General features: G+C 35.5%; 1 protein-coding gene across 1 annotated transcript in view; it reads left to right on the top strand.

Annotated features, from left to right (window-relative positions):
• The window catches only part of NEK10 (NIMA related kinase 10), an 85,554-nt gene that overhangs the window by 49,886 nt on the left and 15,148 nt on the right, over positions 1-20,520 (top strand). The window contains 4 exon segments of the mRNA XM_027639478.1: positions 1,993-2,206; positions 12,008-12,182; positions 12,268-12,354; positions 19,614-19,662. Coding sequence (XP_027495279.1) covers positions 1,993-2,206; positions 12,008-12,182; positions 12,268-12,354; positions 19,614-19,662 — 525 coding nt within the window.

Raw genomic sequence — 20,520 nt, 5'->3', positions numbered from 1 at the left:
ATTGGAACGGCCTACCCAGAGAGGTGGTGGATTCACCATCCCTGGAGGTTTTTAAAAAGAGATTGGATGTGGCCCTTAGTGCCATGATATAGTAATTGGAGTTGGATCAGGGGTTGGACTTGATGATCTTGGAGGTCTTTTCCAACCCAATCTATTCTATGATTCTATGATTCTAAGTTTCTCAATGGAAATGGAAGCAAAAAAGGGACCTACACTTTTCCATGTCTTTTGTCACTAGGTTGTGTAGTGGGTCCACATTTTCCTTAGCCTTTCTTTTGTTGTCCTTTCTTCTGCCTTCCACATCCATTGTTAATTTCAACTTCAGCTAAGCTTTGGCTTTCCTAACTCCACCCTTTGGGCAATATCTGTATTCTTCCTGTTTAGGCCATTCCTGTTTCCTACATGCAGAATTGGGCTGTTCTAGTGCTTTGAGATGTCCCTGGAGATTAGCTTGCTCTCCCAAGCTTTCCCTTTACTTTCCAGGGCAGTCTCCTAGGAGATTCTACCAGAAAGATCCCTGAACAGGCTGAATTCTGCTCTCCTGAAGTCCTTTGTTGTAACAATACGATCTCTCTCACTTCTTTTGGGATTTTGACCGCCACAGTCTGATGGCTGCTGTAGCCAAGGCTGTCCTTAATCTTCACATCCTTGTCTGGTTCTCCCTTGTCTGTGAGCAATAGATCTAGCAGAGTGCCTTTGCTAGTTAGCTTCTGAATCAGCTTCACCAAGCAATTGTCATCAGCAGATTGCAGAAGTCTCCTGATTGCTGCAGTCAGCCATCCCATCAGCAGATATTAGGGTGGTTAATAGGCTCCAATGAGTATGAGTGTCTGCCATCACAAAGCTTCCTCCATCTGTCCAACAAAGGCTTCATTGACTTCCTCTTTGGTTTTATGTGGTTTATAGCAGGTGTCTACCACAGTGTCACCCGTGTCGGTCTGTTCCTCTGATCCTCACTCGTGAGCTTTTGACTATACATAGTCAGGTTGCACCCACCCTGACCTGAGCCTTTCCTCCTCACTGATAGAATTAAGAAAATCACCATCTCTGTTCAGTGCCCTTCACACTTGATCCCAGTGCACTGTAGTTACTTTCAGTGTGTTCGGAGTTGACCCTGGTAGTGTTATTTGTGCCCATATGAATGAACAGCAAGAAGTAATAGCCCAAGGGTCAGGATGAATCAGTAGTATCTCCACAATGTCCTGAGTTCAAGCAACAGACATCACAGACATCAAATCAGATCAAGTAGATGAATGCCTCTGTTCTTCAGCCTCAAATGACTGTCAGCTACTGCATCTTATTTGTGATGTGAACTCTTGATTCAGAGTCACCTGGCTCTGATGTGTCCTCCATTAGGTCTTATTCTTCCTCACCTGTTGCTAGGTCACTATACCTATTCTGTAATTATATACCTGTAGTCAGAGGAAAAGCCTTCCTTCTCTTGGCAGACGTCACAGGTCTTCAACCTAGCTCCTCTTGGGAGCCTCCATCCACTGATTCTTTGAGGGTAAGCTCTAAATTTTCCTCCTTCTTTGCATTGTTTTGGGAGCAAAGTTGTTTGTCTCTGCAAAGTCTCCGTGAAAATCGTGACATTCTCCTGTATATCCTTCTGACAACACACTCCTCTCTTTCACAGATGCTTTGTTCAGTGGTGCAGCACCTTGACTAGAGCACAGTTGCCACAAGGGAGGCAATGTCTCTCTCAGTCCCACGAATAGGCCCTGGGCAATCCCTGGTGTGTCTGGGGGTGCACAGCTGCAGCCCCTAGATGCAGTTCTGTCTGGATTGGTGCCAAGGGTAATTGTTCCAGCTGAAACCAGGGACTGTGCTGTGGTGTTTCAACAAGGCTGCACAGCATCAAACTGTCCCATGCAGAATGAACAGAGTGCTGGCCTGCATGACTCCATAAATACCAGTGGAGAAATACAGCGGTGAAAAATGTTTTTGGGTTTTTTTTTAGAAATAAGTAAATAGAGAATATTATTTCTGTAGCTGCTTGACTCCTGATGCAGAGGCACGTCCAGACACAGTGGAGGTCAGCTCACTGCTGTCTGATGTTATGATGAAATACCTGGATGTTCTATTCACCTCTCATCTCACGTTGGAGAAGAAACTGGATCGGGAGAGGAGACGAACCCAGCAGTACTTCATGGAGGCTAATTGAAATGCAGTAACCTATCACCATCAGCTTTCCATTTTATCACAAGTAAGTACATGTATTAGACTTTATTTTTTCTTATCATTGTTTGCCATATCTGAGAAAATAACAAAGCAAAAAATAAATCAAAATTAATCCTCTTGTAACATTTTTCTGTGCAGGCTCTTTAATTTATTTTTAACAAGGTATTCATTAATTTTTTTTTGCACATGCTTATGCAGGAAAAATGACAGTATCTTAAAAACCAGTATCATTCCATGTTGGAAAATGGCATTGTTATGGAGGTTCTTGCAGTTTTGATAATATCCGATAACATGTAATTATTATTGCACCCTTGTGAATGATTTGTGAATAGGAGAATATACACCTGGTTAGGGTGGAACAAGTTGATAATCTTGTGTATGATTCATAAACAATGACACCTAGAAAATGGAACCTATACAAATATAATTTTTAAATACAGATTGCTAAATACAAACCCTTGATGCTGATAAGGTATTTGCTCATGTTTTCTAACTGCCTGATACAGTTCTGCAGAAATACTTCTTGCAGTTCTTCCATTTGCTTCAGGCTGTGTTTTAAGCACCCTTCGTGAAGGACATCAGTATTTTACATAATGAACCAAACTTGTATATGATCTCAGAGAATTTATTTAGAAAATACAAGGATAATGTTTCTGTGTAGCAAAAGCACACTGTGAAAATTATTGTTATGGTAATTGCAAAGCAAAGTTATAATGTACACAGCCAGTCTTGTCTGTTGAGAAGTTGAATCTGTTAGATTGCTTTTGTCAGAGTTCAGTAGTTTGCACTGAAGAAATTCTCCGTAGGAAAAAGGTTTTCAGGAACACAATTTGGTCCCAAACTCCATGGTCTTTATGTTCCTGACCAAATGTAGCACTTGTAGAAATTGTTAATTTTTTTTTTCAATAGTTTTTTGACCTATCAGTCTAAGATCATTATTTTTATTATACCCTTTTTTTCCAAGGAGAAGAATGCCAAAAACTTCCAGAAAACTTTTAACAAACCACTATTTTTTGAAATGTAAGAGGTATTGGGATGCAAGAAAGATACAGAATAGAATTTTTAACTTAAAACAGTACAAGCAATTTTTTTCCATTTTTTTTTAAGATTTTCTTACCCTACACATTTGGAAGCTTGTTGTATTTCATTATTTTTTCATATCTTGATATAGTCATTCTCTTGCATAACTGTGATGAAATTTACAAAAAAACGTGCTATAAATGGAAAGATGCTAGATTTGGGATTTACATGCAATTATCTTGTCTTTAGAGAAGAGTCCCCTATCCAGACATTTGTAAGATACGATAGAACTGATAGTTTTTCATAGAAGGTTTCGTATAAATACTTTGAAAATACACCTATCTACAAAAAGAAAAGAAAAATGCCTCTGTATTTTGGGTGATAATGGCTAATCTTCTTGAGGAAGAAATACTGTAGTTCTAGTTCCACTCCAGTAGATATTTTATTATGTATATTAAGGGAACATGAGGTTCTGACAAAGATCCAGAACACTGAAGAACCAGAGGGGAATATAGCTTAGTACTGAGTAGTGGGAGACCTAACTGTGTGTCCTTGCTGTAAATAAGATAGAATAAACAGGCTAGGATCTTCCAAATTTCAGGGCACGGCTGCAGAGCTTAGAAACAGAAGGAACCATGTTGTTTCTTTCTTCCCTTTGGAAAATTTTATAAAGTTGGAGAATTTCTAACGAAGAGAATAATTTTTCCTGAAAAGTTTGTCTTTTGAAAAAATAGGCAATATTCTGACTAAAAGTGCTAGGAAGAATTTCAAGCAGCTGCTCCTGAAATAAAAACTCTGTGAGGTATAGACAGCCTAATTCATCTTAGTCAAGGCCCCAGCTATTCCACAGCCAAGTAATTTGTCATTTTTCCATGGTGTCAGAGAATTCGGTGTTTCTGCCATGTAGTTCACTGTTTTGTTGAAGCCAACTATCTTATACTTTGTTTTCTCTACTAAAATGTTCTTATGGCCTCCTTTTTCATCCCAGTTGTGTCATATTGTGAATGTTTCTGAAATAAGGACTGTACTCTCTGTCCTGCTTTATGGAACTAAGCAACAGAGATCTTTTGGAACCAGAGTGGAATCTGTTTTATAAGTATTGTAAGGCTAGTTTGTAAGCAGGTAAGTAGGCAATTGAAAGGCATGTCAATAGATGATGTTGAAGTATAATCTTGTGTAATAAGTATAGCATAAAATCCATGCTTGAAAATAATCCTAGTAAAAAGAATCATTATCATCTTCCCACAGAAATTCCTATTTTTCGTTGTTTTTCATAGAAATTGTTGTTTATGTCAGAATAGAAGCAGATATATGGGTGACAGGTCTTTAACAGAGTTAGTGTGTTCAGCTCTGAAAGGTTAAGGTTGCTGACATTATACAGGATACAGAGGACCCAACAAGTAGTAATAATGGCAATAATTTTCTCTCACATTTTACCTCTCATTTCAAGGTGATCAATATTACATTTTCATGCTCAGGGTAGGAAGAGGTGGAGAGGAAAAAGGTATTTTGTGTAAGGTCACTGAACAGACTAGTGGCAAACCTGAGTTTTCTGTGTTCCAGGGCAAATATGAGTCTCAAAACAGTAGTTGATCTAACTAACAAATTGTCTTTCTAGTGTTGTCCTTTGAGGAAATGAGTGTGGAGCCAAATAGTAATTTGATTTCTTTTTTGAAGTATATAGATTTGAAAAATTTGTTTGGTCTGTTTAGAAAAAGGTGAAATAAGTCACTTCTATTACTTTGGAAATATATGTTTCATTACATGGGCATCATCCATGATTGTTTCATCTAGCATATATCCTGAAGTGTTTTTAATTTTTTTCCCATTGCCATATTTTTAATGTAAAATATAAATATACCTAAAACAATATAGAATTATGAATATTCAAATCTGTCCTGTCTTTTGAATGTGGTAGAGAAAAATGTAAGTTTTATAATTGGAGTCTGTCAGCTAAAAATATATAACAGAATATGAGCCATTTGTACCTTCTGCTACTCTCAGAGAATATATTAAAAATGGGCAGACATGATAGACTACCTGTCTGATCAGAGCAACTTACTTTTCTTAGTTTCTGTAGTACTGATTCGTGCATGTGGCACACATATTCTGTCACATTTTTTCTCTATACCAGGTAATACCATGTTCTTTAATTTTTGTATTAATAATGTCACTAAATATTAATTTCATTTTTAAATTAATCTATGCAAATCCATATATTCAGATCAAGTAACCAGTTAAGCAGAGTAAAGGGAAACTAAGATGCTTAGGTAATGGGAAAAGTAAGTCCAACTTTTTTTCTGAGTGTAGTCTGGTCTGTGGAGTGGATCCACATTCCAGGTTAGTCAGGGCTAACAGAGTGTCAAAAGTCATTAACAGCGCTTGGTCTGACCTGGTCCATTTAGGTGGCCCTTAGCTGAGTGCTTTGTCCTAACGTTCAAGTGCACAAGAACTCTTATTAGCCAGGCTGCTCTCTGCATTTTTTTTGTTTTCACTCTTGGATGGGTAAGTCTTCCCCTAACCCAGCATGCCGGGGGATGTGGCATATAGACCACGGTGAGTCATCTTCCGTTTAGATTGGATTTTTAGCTGCAGGTCAGCACTGGCCCTCTCAGGCTAATCTGTAGGTATCAAGGTGCTGTGCTTCTGGTGGACTAGGATCCTGCTGCTGAAAAACACACTGATTATTCTGTTTGAAGGCAGCCTGGCTACGGCCTTGTGCTAAGAAGCCTGCCTGCCTCTCTCCTGCAGAATCTGTTCAACTTGTTATTGGTCAGAAATACTGAAAGAAGCAGCATAGCTGTTTTCAAACAGGACTATATCTAAATGACTAAATCTGAAGTAAAGAACCTGGCCAGACCTGAAATGGCTGATGGGAGTTTCCTGGCTTCTCTTTGTGACATAAACCTTAATAATCTACCTCTAGATGATTATGAGTTGATTGCATTATGTCTTTTCTGGGTTGATTTAGAAACATGAATGAGTCTTGAGAAATACTGGGATTTCCTTCTGTGCCCCTTCTGTCACAAAGACCATAATGTAAATAAATGTGAAGCGTTTTGTAATAATACCTGTAAATAGAGACCATGCTACTGTTACCAGTCTTCTTCATCCACAGGAATGGATTTATCTTTTTCTTGGTCCACAGGGATCTGTGACCAAAGGGGGAAGGTTTAAAGATCATGATTTAAGAATCTGTACTTTTGTAACCACCCTGCAGGCTACTGGCAACTCTTGTAATTCACAGCAGCCATCGATTTCCTCACAAGAAAGGGGATAGGATTGTAACTATCTGAAAGACAAAGAAACACAAAATGATTTAGCTGCTTTTTCACCAAGTCATTTCCCCCCACACCCAAATTCAGTTCTGCTCTGTTGCCAATTGTTGTGCTAATAATCATGTTAGTTTCTAAGCATCACCACATGCATTACAAAGTAGTACTTAATTAGCAATTCAATTTGAATTAATCAAGTTTTTTTGTTATCTCAGAAAAGACATAAAGATTGGATTAATGTTCATTTTAATTTCCTTTTTCTTTGTGTTTAGAAATAGATTTTGTGCAATTCAGCCTTTTGGTGCATAAAAGATTTTTTTTTTCTTTAAACAGCCGTGTATGTGTGCAACAACTGCTTTTGTGTCAGTTGAAGCAATGACTATGCTTGGTTTTAAAACACTTAGAAGGTAACAGGTTATTAATATTGCAGAAATAGAGTCCTGTATTTATGTTAGATTAGAATATAAAATATTTTTATTAAAATTTATTATTAAAATTTATTAAAATTGTATTTAAAAACTGGGTGATAATGACTGTTTGTGCACTGCTGCATACAATTCCCTTTGGAAATGAGTGAGGACTCGGGAATGTCATGAAGACTTAACATTCCACCAACTCTTTTCTTCTTCCACCTTTCACTCCACTGACACCATTCTGTTTTGACATTTATGTAGCAGGTACTAGATTTAAAGTTTAAATGTTAGAGATGTTGGCGTGATAAAAAGAAAATAACCTTTTTAGATTTATACTGTGTATGTTTGGAGAATAGAGTAATGATATAAAAACTGGTTTGCAGGTATATTTTTTAAGTGTTGCTGAATGTAGAAAATAGTCATCACAGCCAAATTACATATGATCAGACTCTTAAGGACAAACCCATAATATGCTTAATTCGGCTTCAATTTGTTAATACATCTAAATACTTTAATAGAATTACCGGATATAAGGCAGGAAGAGTTGTCAGAGATTATCTTGTCCCTCTCTGAGCTTTAGAGCTACCTGTCACTCCTGACAGGTATTTGACCAGTCAGTCATAATAAAGTCATGTGATAGAAACAGTTTAGAAACAGCAGAGATGCACAAACTGTCTTTACAGTCACATCTGATTGAGTCTTTCTTTCCATTTGAAGATAACATCTAGGAAATGATGAGGATGCCTCAAGCATCCTGGGCGTACCCACAGCACATATATACACTGTGCTATACACAATATCTGAAGTTGGTCTGATGCTTGCAGAAAATTTTGGTCTTACTTGGTATACTTGACAGAGTAGATATGATGTGCGTGTCTTGTTTCCAGGAGATACTAGATGGACATATGCATGTGCATGTATAAGATGTATATGACAATTGACATTTTCAGACCCAATCTTAAGTGCCATAAAAGCACTCTGAGAGCACTAAGTCCAGAATATCCCCAGAACACTGCATTTGCTGAGCACATTCAGACCAGTTACATTGTGTATGAACACTTATTTCTCTCTTCAGAATCCCAGATAGATGCAATAGTTGAACACTTGATTACTGAAATTGTCCTCCCGACAGTGGAAATATGTAAAAGTTATGTCTTTTATATGTTGGTTTCCCTCTCTGTGATTTTTTTTTTTTAATACGGACTGAATAATAAAAAATGTGGAGAGACAGGAAAAGAAAGAAATGAGAATAATCAGAGATCTACAAAATACGACTTAAAAAGTAAGATTGACATAATTTTAAGTGTAGTGTTCAAAATTATACCTAATTACTCCAACTGAGAATCTTATTGGTATCAACTAGAATGAATAAACAATTCTTTGGAATTATTCTTTATACATCCCAGTATGATGTTCACCTTTTTGTAACAGCATGGTGTTGTTGAGTCATATTCTGTTTCTCATCCGTCAAAATCCCCATATCTTTTCCTGCACAGCTTCTGTCTGACCAGTCTTTCCCCAGTCTGTGCATTTGTACAGTTGTTCCCCATTGCTCATAGAACTTTGGTTTCTCTCTATTTAAACTTCATAAGTTCTTTTAGTTTCTCCAGCTTCCCAGGACTTTCTTTGACACTTATTGTCAGTTTCACTGGCACAACTCTGTGTATGATGTATATGCTGCAGGATGATATATGATGGGAATGTATCGCAGTCTAGGCACCTTTAGCAGGCACTCTATCTATCCATTATTCAGATTATCATTGTAATTCAGTGACACCATTGAGTAGTTTTGGAACAAGGTCAAAAAGGATCCTGAAAAATTGTGCTCGCTACCCATTTTCAGTGTAACAAACACTCGAAGCGCTTACCAAGTTGAGTACAATTTTTATGGTCAATTATACAGCCAACTGATCGTGATTTTGTCTAGGTCACACTTCCCTAGCTTTCTTGTAAGATGTCATGAAAAACATTGTCAAAAGCCTTGCTAAAACTCTTATATATAACATCTACTTCTTGTTCCTAATGCACAAGAGCTGTTACCCTCTTACTGAAAAAAATACATTGTTTTAGCATGTTTTTTCCCCTGACAATTTCATGTCAGCTATTATTCATTTTATCGCTAACTTGTAGGTTTTTACAAATAGTTTAATAGTGGAAATAGTTCTGGTTTTTTTCTTGAAATAAAAATTCAATTGATTAGCATAATGCTGTAGTTATGAATGTCTCAAATAAAGAAGATTAATTAAACACTGTTTACAAATACCACTAGAGAGCTCTATATTTCTTGAAGATAGAAAAGTTAATTCTTCTGGACAGTAATATGGCAAAACAGAGCTAAACAAAAGATCGATATCTTTATTCTACTTAGGTTTTTTAGATTTTTTTTTAGATGTTTACTGGAAGTCAAAAAGAGCAATTTAGGCTTCACTTGTCCAAAAATTAGGTATAACTTGATTTTACAGTAGTAATGATGACCAATGAAGAGATAAGCATACAGGATATGGATGAAGATAGAATTTTTTCATCATGGCTAGGACACAAGTTTCCAGAGATGCTTTTGCTCAGTAATAAAGATAGATGAATGCTGGAAAAAAAATATTAATTGGTTCATTATTTGAACATTTTTTTGCAGAGGGACTTTTTTCCCCTTAGCTTTTGTTTTCAACTGTGTTTGTTTGTACTAGAAGGCAGAGTTTGTTTCAACAAAAGTGGCAATCAATCTAATGCATGGGGAAACTGAGACACTAGTTTATTACAAAAATGTGAAAATAAACTGAATCAACTGATGGAACCTCCATAAAGATTTGTAAAATACTGGAACTCTAGAATCAGGTGTAGGTATGAGCATAGTTCAAATGAATATGTATCAACCTAAACATTCAAACTCCTCTTTGAATGTTTGTGATGTTTTGAGTATGCCACCGTTTCATAGATTTCTTCAAAAGATAAGTATCTGTCTTTCTACTTATCTGAAAGAAGTATGTCTGAGACTTTGAGGCATATGAAAATGATTGCTTCAATGTCTTGGAGAAAAGTTTCTCCATCCTCTTCTCATAAAATTATATCCATATGTAGATCCTTATGTTCCCCCTCCAATGGTAAGCAAAATCATTGAACTTGCATCGCAGCCTCCTCTAGTCGGGGTACTTTTGTCCCTCTAAATCATCCAGTTGTCCTACTCAAAAAAAGAAAAAACAGTATATAATCTCATTTTTGAAATTTATTAGCTATCTTCTAGGTGGAGCAAAATATACACAGCAAATGTATTTATTACTCTCAGATTACTAATGAATACTATAGTTTTCTATGTTCAGCTGTTATGTAAATGGACCAGATTTTATGTATAGACAGGTTATAGCTTTACAGTTTATATAGCTACTTTAAGGCTTTAGAATATGTTTCACTGATCTCTGATCAGTTTCTATAGCAGGTCTGACAATTATTTTTATCATGAGGTCTGTGGAATTCAATTCACACATTTTGAACAAGTTTCCCATCTTGATGGGCTGCTAGATCTGAAACCAGTTGGTAATAGCTGTCTTTTTGATATTTTTTTTCCTTCTGCTCCGCCTGATTTAGAAGTTATTGTTAACAGTTAGTCTTTTGAGTATGAGGTTCAGTCCTGTAAATGTTGAAAGGGAATTTAAGTTTGAAATGTCCGTGCAATTTGACCCTTCTCTGTCTTGACTTTGTTTTCTTTGATGTAAAACAGGTGAGTTGGTTCTTTTCAGTAACTGTGCTCTGACTGTTCAGGGTACGATGTGTGCTCATATTCCAGGACTAGACTGCTCTCTTCAAGTGAACTAGAGAGTCATCATTAGTGATTGTCATCCTGTGCTACACTCCAGTCACTGCTATTGTGACATCTTGGACATAAGCTCAGTCCAGTACTTGAGTATAAAATGATCTTTTTCCACCTGAATTTAAGGAGAAAGGCTTGACCATCCATCCCTTACAAGTTAAGTTATAGACTTGGGAGTAGAACTGAAGATGGGGAAGTAATTGAAGTAGACCTATTATACAGACAGTGTATAGTCAGTGCTCAGGGGTGCAGTTAGGTTTCTGAGGAGAAAGGTTTTCTAGTGCACCCACTCTGCTCTTTCCTGATAAGGTCAAAATACTTCTTGGGAAAAACTTTGAAAGAAGTTGACTTAGATAAAGAACAAATTGTCTTAGGCAGACTTGGTAAAAATATAAGTATTTAGGAATGTATTATCTCCTGAAATTAATATTAAAGATACTAATTTTTTTAATCTGATATATTTGTATAATTTATCTCCTGTCCTCCTTTATCACGCTTTGCTCTGACAAGATAGGGTAAAAAGAAACATGAATTTATTTACACACACCAGAACTAATATGTGAAGACTTGGAACAATATATACAGAGATCATAAAACATCTTCCTTCAAAATACGTTGCATTAAAATAGAAACAATAACAAGGATCAGGGATTTCTATTCTTTCTAGAAAAACAATAAACACTGACAGCAGCAGAGGCAGAATTTTAAACTTATTAAAGAACCTTGTGCTACAAACAGGACGCAGCAGTTAAATGTTACAGGCAAATAATTTATATTGGATGTTTTATTTTCTTAGCTCTGCATTTGGTCAGTTCAGCCTTGGGGTCTCTGACATGGCATCATATCAAGTTAATTTCATATTTTACTACCGTCTTGGCTGTTATGCAGGTTTTGCATTGTCCAGAACTGGACTGCTGTTTATTATCTAAGCTGGAAGAGAGTAAATCTACCAATGCTCGTACCTGGGAACCTACTGTCTTTGTCCAGTCTTCTGTTTTTGTTCGGTGTTTGCTTCTGGTCTGGCATTTGTTTCATTTTTTTCACTTTCAATGCTTGTTGTGAAAAGATTATCATCAAGAACAAAGATGTCTTTTATGTAAAGACTAGAAATAATTTTTTTCGGTTTGAAAGTTTTGTTCTAAATTTAGAATCAGTGACTGAACCAGTTTCTGTACAGTCCTGGACTAGAAGCTAAGTGGGAACAAAAAGAGTGTTTTTATGCATGTATGCACAAGTGACACTTTCATTTTCAGAATTTGTAATGAGTTCTGGAAAATGACAATATATAACATTTCCTTTTTCTTCTTTGTTGTCAGAAAAATTATGAGAAGTTGAGTCTTCATAGTAGCAGCAATGGAGCAGCCAGTTGCAAAAGTCAGTTTTCAGAAAAAACTGACCTTCCAGTTGACAGTTGTCAGTCTGCATGTGGAAAATATGAGGAAGGAACATATGAAGAAATTCTGGTAGAGGATCACAGGATTATAGAGAAAGGTAGACATTAGCAAAAGAAACATCAGGGTGCTGATGTTGGTCAGAGGTGGATTAAAAGCTTCTTTGTTTTGATTTTTATGTGCAGGTATGTTCTCTGAATTAGATGCTGAGCTGGACATACTGGACAACTCAAGCAGCTCCAGTTCAAGTAATTTGAAAGAGTCTGCTATTGGTAATATTCTTTAAGAATTAAGTGTGCACTAATTTCTAACAGCAAAGCAGTTGTTTATTCCAGAATATTAGGGTATTTCATTATTTGTTGCAAGTTCACTATCTGAACTACCTAAGAAAATAACTGTGCCTCTGTGGCAGCCATTTCCAGTTTAATACATTTTGCATCTCATAGTCTTTGTGTAGCTTGTCTCTGTACTTTGCAGTAACATCTGTGAAAGCTGGAATATTATCAGGCAACTTGACAAAGAAGGTAGTTTTAAATTTGAAACCCTAAAATGACTCGTATTGATAAGAAACAGATGGAAGAGTGTGAAAAATAAAGTTGAAAGAGGCAAGCTTTAGCTGTCTAGATGAATTGGCTGAATGGAATTGAAGGAAGGCTTAATGATTAAAACAGGATTATGTGATAAAACAGAGCATTAATTCTGCTTATAGTTATTTATGGTAAGCAAATAGGAAAGCATCAGCTGTGTTGGGTGTTATCTTTTTCTGATTATGTTCCAAATATGAAAATTTAAAAGAAAAAACCGAAAAAACAGCTCTAACTGCTTTGAGTCACTTGCAAAATTGTGAGCTACCATGAGGTACCTATTAAATGGGATGAGATTATGATTAGAGAAAATCAAAGAGCATTTTATACTAGAAAAAAGAGATGAATATTAGAGTTGAGCAAAATTTAAGATTTCCATTCATCCCCTTTAGTTCTGAAAGAAAATTTGTGAATGATTTAAAATGTACTTTTTAGTAAAGGGAATGTAGTCATGTGAAGATTAACAAATATTATTGGTACAAGGTCCCAGGCTTCATAAAACATAGAATAACATTACTTTATCTGTTTGTAATCCTATTTACTAGCTGAGTTTCTTTCAGATTTTGGCCCAGGTACTGATGAAATATGACTCCTTTTAATTGAAATGTCTAACCATTAGCTCAGGGCAAATAAATGATTTAATAATTCTATTTAAAATCCATTAATATGATTTGCTAATTGTAACTGGATAGCCTGCCATTCTAAAGGCTGGAGGACCTGTGACAGGCCAGCCCTGAGATTATTATCAAAGTTTTCTTTAAAAAATAGTAATTTTAAAAAGCACTTTGTTGCTTTCTTGTGCTAAGAGAGTAGCAGGAGAATGCTATGGGATATAGGGAAACCTAGTCTAACTGTGGGAGAGCGCCTGCATAAAAGGAATCCCCTGAGGAAAAGCAACTTGCGGAGACAAATGTTCTATTTTGTGTATATACTGAAGAATAACTCATTGTGTGTCTCACAGAAATGTAATTAATTGTGGGCTAGTTCAGCGTTGTACACAGACATTTGAAATCTTTGTAGTTTGTAACTTGCCACACCCAAAGCATTACTGGTAATGATTTCCTTGTAGTCTATTTTGCTTGGTTGAGATCTGGACATTAACAAAACATCAACTTTTTCTAATATTTGAATATTATGGTACCAGGTTTACATATTTTTAATTAAATATTTTAAGTGGAAAGATCCAGTTGGTTCCTGTCAATCACAGTAACTTTAATCAGCATTTCTAGAAATCATTGTTCATTTTTCTCCCAGCATAGAATTTAGTTATTATATAGATACTTCAAGATTGCTTTTTCAGAAAAATGACTCGGTAGTCTTATATTCTTAAATCACCTCTGGTGTCTACTTAATGTTGAAGTCAGTGTTGTATATTGGTTGTAATTAATGCTGGCAAATATTTCTTCTTTTCAAGGATAAAGAAAAGGTAGCTTTAAAAAAATAATTATAAATTCAGGATAATTGGATATTACTTGGATTATGTTCCATTCATTACTGATAAATGGCTAACAGAGTTTGCATTATCAGCAATGGTTTTTTCAAGCATGTCAGCATTGCAGGGGAAAATGTGACCAATTTTCATCTAGCTAACTTGGAAACTGCTAACATGAAGATGTGAGTTTTAGTCATGGGTATATTGATGAGGACCTTGAAAGGATTTGTCTAGTCATGCTGTCATCTCATCATTCTCAGAATAAACATGATCTGCAACTGTAGAAAAATATCAGTTTAATTTAAAACTAGAGCGGTATCTTGTGTGATATGCTGAGTTGTTCATTGGCACTGAAGCTGGTATGCATTTGACAGTGTAATGGTGGGTACGCTTTTTTATAGTCCACTATTGTCATAATATTTTCAATAATTTTACATACTCTGATTTTCAATTATCCTTTAAAAAAAGGATTATTCTTCTTAGTCTAGACAATGTATTTCTAAAAGACCAACTCCTTTAACTACTCTCAAGATGACCAAATGCAGGGTATGTAGATTCTGGAAGAGTTATTCCTGGTACTTGAAATGATTAATCCTACAGAAGCAAGATTCTATATATTTCAGAAGCATAGAGGCAGGAGTGACAGATGCATTTTTTTTTTCCCCACCTGAAGTCCTATTAATTTGAAAACAGAAAGATTGACAGAGGGTAGGGCCATACTGAGTCAAAAACAATGAAGAATGATGGGATGATGATAGTTTACTAGCTGCAGTTTTTTCTTATTTTAAAATTACAAAGTTCCCGACTTTACCCTAACTTAGACACATTTAAGGGGTTTTTACTTGCTTTTCGTTTACAGTGTAACTGTACCTTCATTTCTACTGGTAAAACCAAGTAGAAGGAAAATATATGATATATCTTAATGCATAGTAGTCCAGTAGAGCTAGTATGTCAGTTGAGTGAGAGTTTAAAAATTTACTCTATGTTTGGGAATGCTTTTTCTTCGAAAATAGTTTTTGTTTCCCTTAATCTTGTTCACTTACACTGCAATTGGGACAGCATCCTAAATACATTGAAAGACACTACTGTGTAAAACATTGTAAAACATCCTATTAGAAATCCTCTGACCTTCCTCACAATAAAAATGAAGCATGCAATATATTCCTTTCAGAATTGCTCAGCCACTAGCTTTTCATAAGGCTAAGAAGTCTCAATGTACAGTCCTGTTGTGCTGCTGTATCTTTCTTAGAAGTTTTTCTGTTACCTCATAATTTAATTTATGTTTTCAGTGTTTGGGATAACCTTTGATCTAACTTGTGACCAATAAGCAAAGACATTGATATTCAGGATTCCTTTCCTGAATTTCTGCAATCCAATAGTATTCAGAGTTACCATGTAATGAAGACACCACAGATCTGCCTGAAGAATATTCTAGTGATGTAACTGTGGAGGGGGTCTCCTATATCTTTCTTTGAGGTTTTAGAAATATAACATGTGCCAGGACTTGAGTTTTGTGCAGGTTATGCTTATATCCAGTTGAATAATTGGGGATTCTAGAACTAGGATACTCTCAAAATAGGAACTCTGTATGTTGTATGTAGCAAATGATTGGGCTCTGAGTTTAGGTCATCGCTTAGCTCCACATTTAACTACTTTTGAGGATAACAAGGAACACTATGTGAATTTAAATCCCCATTCAATAATGTTACTTGCTGTCTGGAGTCAGTAATTAGCAGTCAACTACCTTATATCTTACAAGTTCTGTGATCATAGAGCTGAGCTTTTTCTTTTTTTTTTGGCTTAGGACAGTTGCATTTGATGGGTTTAATGTTTTGAGAGGATATTTCTTCTTTCAATAACATGATTAGATAGTCTTGTAAGTTTTTAGGATAAGATTGTCTGACATCTGCTATATATGATTCTTTAGATTGTGAAGGGAAAGCTTAGGAAATTCCTTGAAAATTATTATAGCATCAAGAAAACTACCACTTGCACAATGGGCTGTCTGTGAAGAACTTTGGAAATCTTAGTGTTTTGTAGGCTTGCTCTTCTCAGTTTATCTAAGATTCAGATTTCTCTTGAGCCCTCGGGCTAATGGGTCTTTGTAGAAAATATCAGCTAGAACAAGATCTGCTGAGACCCGGTTTTCCTGTATGATGCTGGAATTAAGTTCAAAGTATGTTTATGTCAACTTCTGTTGCTGTACATGGAGTCCCTGCTAGTGAGAAAAGAACTTAGTTGTTTACTCTGCAAAAGGGCTTAATTAATGTGCTTGGGATTGGCCATTCCAGTGCACAGTGGTTTAAAGGACAGCTTACTAAGAGTATTTTGAATAAATAAAGGTAATTTGACCTTTCTTCTGAAAAGATCATTAAGCTGTCATTCAAAAACCCACATCCTTTGCTTCCATTTTGTTCAAAGACATACACTGAAGTTTTCTGCTGATGTGAAATCTTGATTCAGTGTTCCTACCGATCTGATCAAACTTGAGAGGGTTTTCAGAGGTTTTTTTAGATAACATTGAAGTGAAAGTTAAAGCCAAAGCAAAAGTTATTATCTCCTCAGGTTTTTCTGATCTCATATCGTGTTATAAACTCTTCTCTTGAAATTACATGGTTAGGTGCCTGCAAGAGCAAAACACTAAACTGCCTATTAAAAGGTATTTGTATGATTTGCACTTACTTCAATGCATGTTAAGAAGTTAAAGCCTTAGAAGTTGCTTTAATTACATCCGCTATTAAAGACCAAAGTAACAGTCAGAGAGGTTCTTTATGCCTCATTTAATTTTTTTTTTTTCAGTTTCCTCAAGGAATCTTCATAGAGCTATTCAGAATAGAGAGGCTGATGAGAATTAAAAGCTTTGGCTTTTGCGTGTCTTTCACATTGTAACAAGAGTGGGCACAAAATAGGAGAGAGATGGAGGATGTGTATTTCATTTTTCCTTGAGATCCTCTCAAACTGAAAAATATCCTCTTGCAAGGCATTTGAACAAAACATATTGCCTTGCTCTTCCTATCCCTGTCAAAGGAGTAACCATGGTAAAAGGAAATACAGTGCGGGTAACCCTGGGCTGAACATCAGGATGCACTATGTGCTCCGTGACTTGTTAGTTAACTTGTCTGCATCTTAATCTTTTTTCTTACTCCTCGTCTGGCTTTGTATGATTAGCATAACTCAAACACAGAAGGCTAAGTATTATAAATAAAGTCTTTAGTGTTATGTGTGTGTATATACACATGAATGTTTGTTACGATGATTTTTACATGTTTGAATCTCCTTGTGATTAGTTATTGAATAGATTATTTGGCTGTGTTTTCATAGTGACTAATACATGATGAGATTTTTCTCTCTGATGTAGCTGTTCAGTGGGTCTCTAACATAATAATAAGCAATAAAAATAGGGCTGAAGGATGTTTGCTATTGTTTAGTGATGTTCTGCATCATGATTTCTGTGTTTTTTTTGGTTCTGTTTTTTAACATTAGTATTTTCCTAACTTTAGCATATGAATCAGAAAATACTATGTCTCTACCATGTACAGTGAGTGGTGAGACAGATTCTGGTGTGAAATATCATGCACTTGTAAATACACTCATAAACTGGCAGATTAGCAAGTCAAATGTGGTGAGTCATCAAACTGATCAAGCAAATTTGGATATGAGCCCTTTACTCATTGAAAGACCATTTATTTGAAACAGCCAAAGGGTATAGTATTTCAAACCCAATTTTGTGTATGAATTCTTGGAAAAGGCTGTGTGTGTTTTTTATAAAATTCTAGCTAAGAGCTAGAATTCAAACTTAGCTTTCTAACCAAGTGGATTCTATTACTGATTTTCATGCATATATTCACGTAATATATTGTGGTGTTTATTTATTGTGTCTGAAGTTGGAACTCAAAATCCTTACCCCAAGCAGCGTGATTCAGGTTCAGTCAGTGCTTCTACTTTTGTATTTGTATTATTGTGTCTGCATCCTAAGCAGGTAAAATATCTGTTCCTTGAATAGGCACAATCATATTTTGCATGTCATTCTTTACTTTCTAGACAGTAGACACTGTCTTTGTCTATTTTTCTGTCTCAGTAAAAAGGTTAATTGAAGGACTTTGGCTTCTATGAGGGCCTAGTTTATTTGCTATTACATAGGTCAGCTTTTCTTACCAAAGAGTCTTTTATGCTAGCTACTACAGAATTTTAATATCTGTTTTCCTAAGCAAACCATTAACAAGGAATAAAATTGTTTCTTTTTCTTTCATTCTCTGTCTGTGTTCCTCCTTTTTAGGAAAACAGATCTGGCCTAAAAATGTATCATTTCTTTTGATTTTAAAGTGATTTCAGTGTGACAGATGCAAGCCTCCTTCAGGATTTTTTTTTTTAAATTCAGAGGATATCAGAAAAATAAGAAAAATAGAGGCACTATATTTCACAGTACAACACAAAGTATGTTTGAACACAAAAAGATTTAAGACTCTCAGAAATGTGTTTGCTCTACTGTTACTCTAGAACTAATATAACTACTGTAACAAGACCAACAATGGGAAAACTAGTGTAAATGTGACATAAAATCTTTTTTTTTTCTTATCTTCTATTTAAGTGATTAGATGCCTCTGTTCTTGTTTAATGATAATGCTTGCTATGTTAGTAAGTGTGGAAAAAATTCTCATGTAGACAAAGATGCAGGGAATTTTATTAAAATCCATGAATTGTATAGGAAAATTGTTCTAGAATATCCTAATCTTACTATTCAGACTTTCAGTTAGCAGAATTATCTTTTCATTAAACATGCACTCATTCAAAATGAGATACTATTTGTAGGACAGAGTGGTCTCATATGTCCAAATTACCATTAAAAGAGTGGTTTTACATGAGTGTTTTAAGGCAAATGCTTAAGACTAAGATTTAAGGCAATGCTTTCCAAGTGTAGAAATAATAACATTACCCTTCCTTTTAGACATTTTTGGCACTGTACATTAATTATGTCAATGTTTACATTCAGTTTTATTGCTTATTAGATGTTGGACTGCTAAATGGTCTTTAAAGTCTTAAATTCAGTAGGATTATACAAGTAGTAAGATATTGTAGATGTTGCTGCATATGAATAGTTAGCTAATAGAATGGTGGCAATAAAACCCTGGTGGAACAAGGTTTAGATAAGCCCTCAAAGGTCCCCTGAAAAAGTGGACTCTATCCAGACTAGCGACAATGTTGTCGTTATAGCGGTAGCAGTAACTGTAATAATTGAATGCAAATCTTCTGTGGACATCTAGTCAATATGTATTGTTAGTTTCTGTGAAATTCTGAAAGTGTTTCTTAAAATACTGTGGGGCTGAGATTTTAGTTTATGATGTAGGAAAATCTTCAATACATCAAACAGTAACTCGATAGTCAAATGGGGTTCGGGGTTTGCTTAACACTGTTTTTTAAAATTTATTTTGACACCATGTCTGGGAAATAGAAAATATTAGCATGTATGTTTTGGGGTCTTTTTAGGCAGAAGATAATATTTATGTACTTGTTTCAGGTATAATTAAACAAAGTTTTAGTACTTCTGGAAGACAACCAAAGATAAGGTAGGTGTGATTTATATTTTTAATAGAAATTATATAATTGATCACTGTTATGATCAATTCCAGTTGTTTGATTCACAGTGAAACAATTCTGCATTTCCCTTCATGAAACATTTCCTTACTTACCATTACAGATTCATATTGTATCAGCCTACGACACTCAGTCTGCTTGAAAATGTTTTAAGAGGGTGCTTGCACTCAAAAACTTTACATGATAAATAGTTTTAAAAATGGACTTTGCTCCATCAGCTAAACCGATGTTATTTGGTAAGCCAAATTCTGGGTTTGTGTTTTTAAGCAGATGTTTTTCCATCCAAAAATGTGTTTGAGTATTGGATAGTGTGGAGTATATTGTAGTAGTGTAGAGTAAGATCTTGTCCCTTTGAACTTCTCTAGACCTTCTATACAAACATAGAAACCCATTTTTTGTATTTTGGAGGCCCATTTACTTCAGAAAAGGAAATAAAAGAAGCAGAATGTGTCACGTCTTCCTCTTCTAAAGGTCTTCCTTATTCTTCTGTTGTTTATTTAGTACTGCATCAAACACATTCCTGACCAACCATTATTTTTTCTGATCTCCTTGGCACCACTCTTACTCACAGACTCTGTTCTTTGTTTCTTTATTTCTGCTTTTCTTTCATATCTGAAAAAAACCCCTCAAGATGACTCTTGGCTGCATCTGCCTCCTGAACAATTTTTTTCTTTTCACCTTTAACTTAGCTATGTAAGTATTTATAATGATGGCATTGATTCCTCTCTTGTGTTTCTCCACAGACACCATTTTAACCAAAGGCAATATTTTATTTTTGCTTTGAGAGTGGTTCTTAGCATGTCACCATCCAGTCCTGTCACTTATCACTT

This window comes from Corapipo altera, unplaced genomic scaffold, assembly GCF_003945725.1.
Source record: "Corapipo altera isolate COAL_440 unplaced genomic scaffold, ASM394572v1 44, whole genome shotgun sequence".
NCBI classification, from domain to species: domain Eukaryota; kingdom Metazoa; phylum Chordata; class Aves; order Passeriformes; family Pipridae; genus Corapipo; species Corapipo altera.
Note: the sequence above shows the minus strand (reverse complement) of the source record. Positions and strands in the feature narration are given on the sequence as shown.